At 38.3% G+C, this 11,001-nt stretch overlaps 1 protein-coding gene across 1 annotated transcript; it reads right to left on the reverse strand.

Moving 5' to 3' along the window:
* Nucleotides 1–364: 364 nt before the first annotated feature.
* Nucleotides 365–5,752, reverse strand: LOC108677224 (peroxiredoxin-1). Its single transcript, XM_018165418.2, has 6 exons — nucleotides 5,467–5,752; nucleotides 3,759–4,003; nucleotides 2,540–2,675; nucleotides 1,345–1,473; nucleotides 990–1,095; nucleotides 365–594 (listed from the first exon to the last, which is right to left on the reverse strand). The coding sequence occupies exons 1-6, from the start codon at nucleotides 5,491–5,493 to the stop codon at nucleotides 509–511; spliced, it is 729 nt and encodes a 242-aa protein (XP_018020907.1). The 5' UTR covers nucleotides 5,494–5,752; the 3' UTR covers nucleotides 365–508.
* Between the last annotated feature and the right edge of the window lie 5,249 nt (nucleotides 5,753–11,001).

Genomic DNA, 11,001 nt, shown 5'->3' on the forward strand with positions numbered 1-11,001 from the left:
AAGACGTTAATCCAGTAAGTAAGAAAAGTGTGGAGATAAGCGATACAGTTCCATAGACGGTTTAGATTTACACACACAGTTGATTTCATTCAAAGTGCTAAGCGTTTACGCACACCAGCGGTAACTAATTTACTTACTTTATTCTGAAGCTGCGACGAGCTTGAGATTATGCTTCGTACCGAGATTTTAAACCTTAAATAAACATCTATGTCTGGAGCAAGTACACCATAGTGAGCACTGCTACCTTAATTGCTTCAAGTTCAATAATGGTTGTACACGAAACTCGAGTCGATGGCACCCGCTTGTGGCTTTGGTTAGAAAAATTAAGCGTATTTTAATGGTCTGGGTAAGAAAAAAATGAGCGTTTCTAGAAACACAACAATAAATTTATTGTTTATATTCAACATATAAGCTTGTGAGCCGTGTTTATATTTCATCTGCAGTGAGAAAATTTTCTTTTATGAGCCGAATTATACAATCTCCAAATTTAGAAGCACATACATTTTATTTAGTTTACTTTTCCAAAGTACTCTAAGGAGCTTTGGGGATCAGGCTTGATGGTAGGGGAGTCCGGCTGCCAGTTCGCTGGACAAACTGTAAACAAAATCAATAATTACTCACATATGGGTAATTCAAAAAAGCATCAATAATGGGTTCTAAAGTTTTGCAAGAGGCTTTTCATGTATTACCGTAATGGTACCAAAAACAACCTAGTAATGCGATGCAAGAACGTTTTGTTTCGACTAACGGTACATTGAGCCGTGCTTCATGTTATTTAACCAACGTACGTTCCCAGTTGCTCAATTTTTAGGTAAATTCAGTAAATCTGTTCACGTTTGAGGTATACATTGACGCTATGTTAACCGCTCTCGTTTCTTTATACAAAATAATGCAAAGTTAAGCCATAATCTGTGTTTCAAACCTGTCTATTTAATAAAAATATCATAAATGGGCAACAAGTTTATGTTCATAAGGAACTTAGCAGCCACCTTCTCCGTGCTGGTCGACGAACTGGAAAGCTTTGACAAGGCGCAGAGTCTCATCCACCGACCGCCCCACTGGGAGATCATTGATGCTCATGTGGCTCACAATGCCCTGAAATAATGATACTGATTAATATACAAATGATAGAACTACTATGAGGCTACTGCTGGGATGTGTATATAAATGATGTAGTTGAAATTGAGAGATAAATGGCAAATGAGACAGGTAAGGATGGGGGAAAAGAGTGAGTCATAAAGGTGAGGATAACAGACAAATCTGAGGTAAGTGTGGTAGGCGAGGATGCAAGATCAACTTCAAACAAATTAGTTTTATGATGATGGCGTTCAGAAAACAATGTACCTGTGGATTGATGAGGAATAGGCCTCTGAGAGCCACTCCGTCGTTTTCCAGCAGCACTCCATAGTCGCGGGAAATGCTCTTGTTGAAGTCAGACAACAGGGGATATTTGAGGCCACCCAGTCCTCCTTGCTGGACGCAGAGCAGGGAAACTTATAATATTGCAGATATATTAATTCTATGTCCTGTATTAAGTATGCATTTCATTTTAATGAAAGTTTAATCGAAACATTGATAGGATATGAATTTAAATGCCAGAAGAATCAGGCACCAGCAACAAAAATCTTCTAATTTAAGCAGAAGCCTCAAACAAGGCAAAAAATATAACTCAGTAGTACTCACTGCAGTGAGTGACAGAGAGCGCATTTTCTCGTCGACGAAAACGCGAAGTCACGGACGGACAGACAGACAGACAGACGGACGGACAGACGGACGGACGGACAGACGGACGGACGGACAGACGGACGGACAGACGGACATGGCAGGCACAATAGTGCATTTTTTCCATTAATGAAAAAATGCGCTAAAATGATCAGTTGCTCAGCACTGCACAAAGAAATGGAAAGTTTCGAAGAGGACAACAAATGCAAAGATTATAGCTTATGCAGCAGCAGAGCTGTGGCTATAAGACAATATGCCACACATGCCAGTCTGCGTAGCCACAAAACCTTGCTGAGTGAAGAGTGAGGAAATAACACAAAAAAAAGTGAGCATTCAGATTTCAGGAAGACCGGACTAAGGTGAGTTTAAAAACGTAGGTTGATCAAGGCATTAGAATATGGAAGCTAGAATAAAGAAAGGAGGCTTCAGTTTATTGGAGCTGATAAATGCCTCAATTCAGCATAGGAGCTCAATGAAGTCCTCACAGGTGAGAAATGAGAGACTGACGCAAAATGTGATCTTCTTACAAAAATGACTTTATGAATGTTGCAAACTTATTGCTATTAAAATAATAAGTGTGGTGTTTACCTCAGTAGAGCATTGATGTGCAATTTGTTACTTAATATTTCAAAAGGATTGAAATTTTGAAAATTGTTCTAGTTGAAGCTAAAGAAGTACTATCCACAGACCACTATGCAATTGCAGTTATCGCATTCAAATAGAGGCTAATCTTTGAAAGAAAATCATTCAAGGCCAGTGAAATGATATTTACTCTAACAAAGATAAAAGACATACGTAAGTATTGAGTATAACACACCTTTCTAGGCAAGTTTATCCAGGCCAAATGGGAGAAGTGCGAGTCAGTTGACACGCCCACAACTTCACAGTTGAGAGCCTTGAACTCATCCATCCTGTTGCTGAAGGCTATGAGCTCAGTGGGGCACACGAAGGTGCTGCACAGAAATATATCAAGAGCATAAGGATTCATTTATGTCAAGGGTACCAATATAATTAAGAAAAAGAATCTAATGAGATGGTTGGAGGTACTCAAGGATAAAAATTCAGGAAGGAGAGTAGCCAGCAATGGTTTCAGACATTTCATGTTGAGGCATATAGAATCATGATGGGGTAGGATAAATTTATGATTATGAGGTCACTCAATATTTTAGCACAGAACACAGTAGTAGTATTATACAATTTTGGCTTTGAAAATCTGACCACTGTTCATAACCCAAATAATATGAGTTTAAAAATTACTTTTCAAAGACAAAACTTCTAAAGAATGCAGTGTCTTTGATGTTACACATGTACAATAAATTTCTAATTTTATTTTTAAATATTGAAAAAATTAATTAAAATTTTTTTTTAATATATAAAATTATGTAAATTTTTGAAATTATTTATTCTGTCAACTGATTCATGCATTGTCTCTAACTTTATGAAAGTGTACAAAATTTCAGATCGATAAGACAGGTAGAAATATGTTAAATATTTGTAGTAGCAGACAAACAAACAAACAAACAACGAGAAGTGAAGTTAATGAGAAGTGTTGTAAAATTAAATTAAAGCCACTTTTTGAACAATTTTCATGTCAAGCAATCTTGAGCTCTTAAAAGCAATAAAGCTATGTTTTCTGAAAATTGCCTAAATTCTTTGAACTTGCATAATAAAATATAAAGAATTTGTAGTAACCGGTAATTGTAATATTATTTGTCAGGTACAATAATTTCATCAAACTCCCCGAAAAGTTAGCAAAACCTGTGACAAAAAAACATGAGTTAAGCAAACATGGCAGCATGTTAAATTTGAAACAGCACAGTCTCCTATATAGCAATGTAAAAATGAAAATAATTTCTTTCTGAGCATTGAATATAAATTCTAGGCTGTAAATACAGATGGCAAAATAAACCATCCCAAATTAAGAAAGAAAATGGCTTGATAATTGCACCTTAATGGAAATTAAGCTTTGTTCTATGTTCATAGAATGCAATCATAGACACAATTAGTTCAATTTAATCTAAAATAATAATACTCACAAATCTAGAGGGTAGAAGAAAAACACAAGATATTTGCCGGCATAGTCAGTAAGGGATATTTCTTTGAATTGTCCATCAACTACAGCCTGGCCCTTGAATGCAGGGGCTGGCTGGGTGACTGCAACTGAGTAAGCTGGATGTGTGGTGGTCAAGGAGCGTGCCAATGGCAAGGACGTGGTGCTTCCAGCCACACATTGGGGAGCTAAAAATGATGCTGACCCAAATCTCCAAGTCCCACTCACAATCTGCAAAATTACAATTTTTAGAAAGTTCAACTGACATACAATAATAAAAAATTCAGTAACAAAGAATTTGCTTTGGCAGAATGATTTTGATTGATATCAAAATAATTGCAACAGGCATAGATTGTCATTAGCTGCATCCATACTGTTGCTATGAGGTTACTGAACCTTTGTTGCTAAACCCTCATCATCTCATGCCTTTTATTGCAAATGTGTTACCACCTATTTATTTTACATGCATTCACTTATGTCCTTTTTTTTCAGCTGCACTAGCCACTAAGTGGTGACAATATAGCCTAAGTCAATTCCATTCCTATAATTGTCAATTCTACAAGTAAATTCCCAATTTAACTTCACCAAGGAGTATGCTGACAGAACTGACAGGTTTTCCTGCATCACTCTGAAGAGCAAGTATTGGTAGCAATGGTAGGGAATTACTAGGGATGTTTCATGTATATGCAATCTTCTTAGGTTAATGCAATTAGAAGCCTGTCTCTGTAACTATTTAATTGCTAAGAATGTCTTAATCACAATTACAGAATTACTTAGTAGGCTATTCCAAAATAACTTTACTCTAGATTCTCTAAAAATTAACCTAAGCCAAGCCATAGCCCTTTCAGTTTTGTTTGCAATTATTGATTTTTATTCCACATTCATTTTGCATTCAATTGTTTCAGATTGAATTTACCTGATGATTTTGAAGAAATTGAAGTTAGCCTACCTAGGTACGTATGTTCAGTATTGTTCACACTTCTTGGTATGGTGGAACCAACTACCAACTTACCAAGAAGCAAGAAGTGTTACAATTCTTATTTAGTCTATTCTTTTACTTTCCCCAACTCATTAGACATTGAGTGAAGAATTGGTTTAAAGTCTGGCCTGGAGTGGTTGGTGGTTTGCACTTTGCAGTGCACTTTTTACCAAGTTAAGAGATGAATGAATAGGATATCTACCATGATGATGCATTGATGCAAGATTTAAATAGTCTATTTAGAAAATATTTTGGCTCCAGCCTCTGGTTGTGAATTTTGGGTAAATTTAAAAACTTTCAGCTCAATTCTACAGTTTAATCAACAATTAGAACCAATATAGCTAAGCTATCTATGATAAATCTTATGACTAGGCCTACAATCACAAAATTATCAGGGGGGAGCTTCGGTCATGGCTTCGAAAATATATTTTTAATCCTTTCATCAAGTGACTAGTAATACACAGTTTTAATTTGATTTTTATTGCCAAGCAAAGTGGAGACAATGTTACCAGTGTACTGACTGTACTCAGTGCTGAAACTGGAGTTACCTACTGCTTACTGCTACTCAGCTACTGGACATTTAATGACATATTATATTCTGCAACGCCGATAGTGATACTACCATCAATATACTATACCAATGAATTTATTTTATGCTGAATATTAAAGACTATTTCCAAGTACATGAGTGATATATAAGGAAAATATTACTCACCTTGAATAAATTTCTTGAAATACTCATGACGTAATGTCGTACCGCTTGTCGACTGTCGTGACGGAACCCGATTACTTCTCGGAGACTCGTGTGTACTAAATGCGGCACAAGCGTACGATGCGTGCCAGTGAACCGCCACCAGCTGTTTCAGTGACGCCTTTCTACAGCAAAGTGAGCAAACCGTATACGATTGCGCCCTATTCCTGCGCTGGCAATGAAATAAAGTAAAGCGGACAAACGCTCTAACTTTCTTGGCACAACAATGTCCAAAATAACACTATTAACAAAGTATTTTATTTGATCTTAGAGCTTCCACCACAGAATCCGATTACCCGTTAGGCACGTTCTCATTAATCTTCGACATTTGCTCAGTCCAAAATAGACATCCGAGTGTTCGAAGTTCGAATAGCAAAGAGAATTATTTTTGGAGGTATAACGCATGTATTTTCAAATAGTATAGTAATGTCAGCGTTAATTAGGCCATAAGGCAAGGTGGCCCAGTGGGTAAAAGTTCAGAGTACCAAGATTGGCGCAGAGAGGCGCGGGTTCGATCAGGTCTGTGCGCCAGTTTCTGGTCAGAATCGGCAAGCAGGCCGGGCGGTTAAGCACGGTAGAATTTGAAGCAGTGAGTTGCGAGTTCGAGACCGCAAAATGCTGTGAATGTTCTGCGATGTTAAGAATCGGCGACAGGCCTACGGCCTAATAAACGCTGAAACCGCTATTATTATTATTATAAGATCTGTTGCAGTTTCTGAACATCGCGGAATATTTACAGCTTGGTGTAGTTTTGAACACGCAGCCCTATTATCCAATTTTGCGTTGTTTAAACGCCCGGCTTCGTCGCCGATTTGACAGAACTGTCACAGTCGTAGGAAGGAAGCTAGAACCGTACCCTTTGCTCGCTGCCCCAACCCTGGTGCTGTTAAAACTTTCAAAATGAAAAAGAAGAATATACTATGATAAATACACCAATGTTTCAGGATAAAGAAAGCATGATCTTTCGTCCACATGTACTCTAGATCTGTTCTGTACAATTATGTGCAAGTTCATGAAAAATAATCAGATGAACCAGTTTAACTTCCGTTCTTTAGCTGCCATATTATCAAGGCATAGAGATGACGGAATGTTACAATGTAAAATCGATTGTTCTCGAATCTAACAAACACTAATGGTCACGCGTAAATGCATGAACAAATAACGATTTAATTGAGCTTTTAAAAAGAGCTAGCAATGCTTATCGAACTTCGAGCGCTTCCTGACATTTCTAACACAATGTGAGCGCAAGGTTGCTTCTTGTTGCTGGACAACGGCAAGCTCTACTATTAAGAATTTGCCGAGATAAAGGACTAAAAAGCGAATGAAGGGATTCCTGGCAGAGGATACGAAAAAATGACTTTTCTTACTATTAATAATACGATCACATTACAAGCTAAACACGCCCTTACTTATTACACAGAATTAGATTAAAATAGATACATCAATCATAGCAAGTTCATACAAATATAAATTCATTTTATGAGCTCTCGTAACTAAGTAACTAATACTGGTAGTTTAGGGTAGTCAAATGCGTGGAATTGAATGCAAAATAATGTGTACCGTGAAACAAGTAGTGAAGTTTGCTGCAAGGGTGTCTGCGATGCAACAATTTAGGTCTCGTTTAAACTCCTTCGAGTTTGCATTAGTAATACAACGCCTAAAGTTCTGAGTATCGTAAGACGTGTATCAGTAAATCACAGTGACGAGCTGGATTTAAAACGCATCGTATTTAGTGGCGTAAACTATATGTATAGTTATGAATAGTAGCCTTGATTTGATTAAGATTAGGTGATTAAACATCAAGACTTGACTGGTAAAAAGTGAGCTACTGCTCGACAGGCTTTCGAAATTTGGTCATTGACCTGTGAAATTAGCTTGCACCAGAAATCGCTCGGAAAATTTGTGTGGACTTCAAATATGTTGAGTCACTCCGAAATTATAATTGATTTTGTGACCGAATTATAACTACAATACAGTTAGATAGAACACGCGAGCAGAGTAGTCAAATAATTATCCCTTTGACGTATACACGCGGAGTAAAATCATCAAATAGAGAGGCAGCGCAGCATAAAAAAAAAATTTCCTTATGCTAACTGTACTATGGAGCTAAATTAGCGAGCTATTGTTACAGTAGCATCTGTACAGGAAAAGAATATTCAATCTTAATAATTTTAAAGATCGAGTTCGAGACTCCGATCTTAGCAGTGGCTGGAGCTATTAGTTACTGGAATAGCGTTTACTATTAAAGATGTTGGCGCACATTAATTAATTTTAATATGCGTGGGAATCGTACGACCCAAAAGTATCGTATTTGAGTCCAAAAAATTCTAATCTGAGACCAATGATTCGCATCTAGAGCAATAGATTCGTAGCTGACAAAAATTAATCGTAGTTATAGGTAGCCGATTAATCCATTTCTGTGGCAAACAGAGCTTCCATCGTGAGGGAACAGCGAAGAGAATCAAATGTCGACACGCTAGCATGATAGAAAATGTCGACAAACTACTATTTTAAATGTCAACACGCTAGCTTCATTGAAAATGTCGATACGCCAGAATTATTTGAAATGTAAAAACGCTATCATGACTTCAAATGTAGACACATTAGCAAGATTTCAAATGCCAACACGTAGAATGACAATATAATTGCAAGTTGACAATTTCCCGGACGATAAGCCAGCTGAATCGCAGTGGGAAATCTCATCAAACATTCAACGAGATATATTGAACTTATGGATACCAGTGCATTAATGTTCGAAGGTGGTACACATGTTGAACATTTACGATAAGTAGGAATAAAATGGTGAGGTGTAGCTTCTGAGCGACCAGTCACGTTCATCAAGATTGACCATATTTCTGAACATTCGACGGGATTATATTTTCAAAAGAGTGAGTAGAAAGATTGATCATAGTTCACATATCCGAGTTTATAAGCTATTTGCTTCGTCCAACCCAAGCCGATTACAGACACGAATATTTTAAACATCCATTGAGGTGCTCCTACTTGAACCGGCGGAAGTATGTTTATAGAAAGAATAAAACAAGCTAAGAAAATATCAAAATTTTAAAAGATGAAGAGAGGAAGTAATCCTGATTAGAATGTGATTAGTCCCTTGCAATTTATCATATATGAACCTCGTCATATTTTTGAACAGTGATTGTTGTGGAAGGAGGCGGAAAATTAAGAGTCGAATATTTTGTTTGATTACCAGGAGTCGTTGATGCTTTGAAGTCTTCGACTGGATGGAAAATTTTGAACGTTTTTGTCTTATTCTCGGGGAAAGAAAGTTCAGCGTACACGATGTTGTTGGCTTTCGGAAATGTTGTGGTCAGGTGGTTGCCAAAGTTGAAGCTTGAGGGACCTTTTTGCCTTTTGACAATATTTCCCATTTTATCAAAAGTGGGACTTGAAAAACTCTCGCAAGCATTCGTAAACAATGTAAATTTTCTGCTTTGGTCATTTACATTGACAGGTTCTTGCAGGCTTGAAAATTCTTTCTCAAAATAATCCTGGGGACGATTCGAACTTTCATTGCTCAGCAGTGACGAGTGAGCTTGAGGAATGTCGCCAGCTGTTTGTGCATCAGAAAGTAGCGCAGCTTCGTAGTGGCTAACTTCGTCAATGAAAGAAGTTGTAGCTTCAGTCGAACTGACAACGGAAGCCACAGACCTTTGTGATGGATATTTGACGGCCAGAGCTCGATTTAATTCAGAATAAAAATTCAGTTGAGAGTTTGCATTAAGTCTCGGGTCATTCTTTGCTTCAGGACCAAAAATTTTGGCTGCGTCTTTAGCGACGTCGTTAGTTGCTGAATCACCAGGTTTGAGGCGAATTGAACTCGTTTCCAGAGTCTGTCGGTGTCGCTTTTCTTTTTCTTTCTGCTGTTCTCGCATTCTAGCTCGCAGAGCCTTGGCGACCTCCACCACAGCCTGGGGCGAGATGTTGGAAGTGGTTATGTATCCGCTCGATGATCGTTGTATTTCACCCACAGCCGAGTTAACAGAAGAAACGTCCAAGCGCAGGCTAGCAGTCGAATCTTTTCTTTGGACGATCGATGTTATTGGATGAATGTTGATGTTTGTCTGCGATGAGGTTGACTTCATTTTCATGTTTGAATCGGCAAAACGTAAAACTGGGACAGCCGCATCTTGGCTTGCTAATACTGTTTGGTTAGAAGAGTTTTCAGGAACTGAAGTCGAATTGGGAGCTTCAGGAGAGCGGACACAAAAAGCATTGTTATCGTAGCAGTGATGAGTGTCTTTGCTATCAAACGCAGCTCTAACTAAATTCTCTGGCGAAGGCTTTGAAATACTCAATAGCGCTTTCTCAATCTCCAATCTTTTTTTCTCGTTCTCGTCATTTTTCTTTGGTTTACTTTTTGACGAGAAAAATGCGTCACTGTCATCATCTTTATAGATGATCTTGTTCCATAAACTTTTAAATTTACTTCTATGAGGAGATTTTTTCTGAATTTCTTCTCGAAGGTCATTATTTTTATCAGAGTTCTTCAAAGTTACAATGAACCTATCATCAACTATCGTGCTCCCGTTGAAACCGCTGTAAAACAAATTTTCCCTAACAATGTTTGAAACTGAGTCGTTATTTCCGAGCGACTCTTTCTTGGTTGTTACAGACGACGATACTGCGATATTATTGGTGGCACCTTGTGTTTTGATGCCTTCCTTTGCTACATCGGCACCGCATGGTTCGTCTCGACCAACGTCGATGCCTCGCTCACTGACATTGTCGTGCAGCACCTCGACCATGACCATTTGGCGAGACAGATCTTCACCGATGACGGGAATCGTAGAGTCATGGTTCTCTGTTATGCGATGGAATTCGTCAGCATTGAAATGCGATGTATGTAATTTTCTGAGGTCAAGCGAACTAATCTGTACGGCATTACCATCGTTTGATTGGGGGTCGGAATAACTGCAAGGAGGAGCAGGTAAGCTATGAGGCGCATTATCATTATTAAAGACGGCATGCGTTCTATCAGGCTGTTGCTGTTGGGCGAAACTTTGGAGTGAAACGAGGTGACGCAGATTGTTTTCAGGTATGACAGGCTTTATATATGGAAGAGAGGGAGGTGGGATGAATTGAAGATTGGTTTGGTGATGCTGTCTCTGCAGGCTGGCCGTGAGCTTTTGTTTAAGTTTTTCAACGTTCGAGTATTCTTCAGAGTCTTCAAAGGGCTGTGGCGGTTGCAAGTGGGGTTGGGAATTCAGGAACTGGGAATGCTCTTTGGTTTGGTTGGGTGGATTTGAACTACTGGATTCATCTCTTCTCAGGATGCTGGAACTGCTGCAGGTCCTTGACAGGCTTGTCAAGTCCTGAGATAATCGGAGCGTTGCCGTTGCCATTGACGATGTCTGCAACACAATGATTAAATTAGAACATATTTTCGAAGGACAAAAGAGATGTCGAAAATAACGTACTTTTCACATAGATTCGTAAATTCTACTTCAATTCACTCATTCATAACTTATTGAAAAATGC

The sequence above is a fragment of the Hyalella azteca genome, unplaced genomic scaffold (assembly GCF_000764305.2).
Source record: "Hyalella azteca isolate HAZT.00-mixed unplaced genomic scaffold, Hazt_2.0.2 contig6811, whole genome shotgun sequence".
NCBI lineage: Eukaryota > Metazoa > Arthropoda > Malacostraca > Amphipoda > Hyalellidae > Hyalella > Hyalella azteca.

Excerpts from the sequence above, each read along its gene's own strand:
- LOC108677224 (XM_018165418.2), bottom strand. The coding sequence starts at position 5,493 with ATGAGTATTTCAAGAAATTTATTCAAG. Across the intron at positions 4,004-5,466 it reads TTTCAAGAAATTTATTCAAG|ATTGTGAGTGGGACTTGGAG; the intron begins GTGAGTAATATT and ends GTAATTTTGCAG. Across the intron at positions 1,096-1,344 it reads TATTCCTCATCAATCCACAG|GGCATTGTGAGCCACATGAG; the intron begins GTACATTGTTTT and ends TCATTATTTCAG.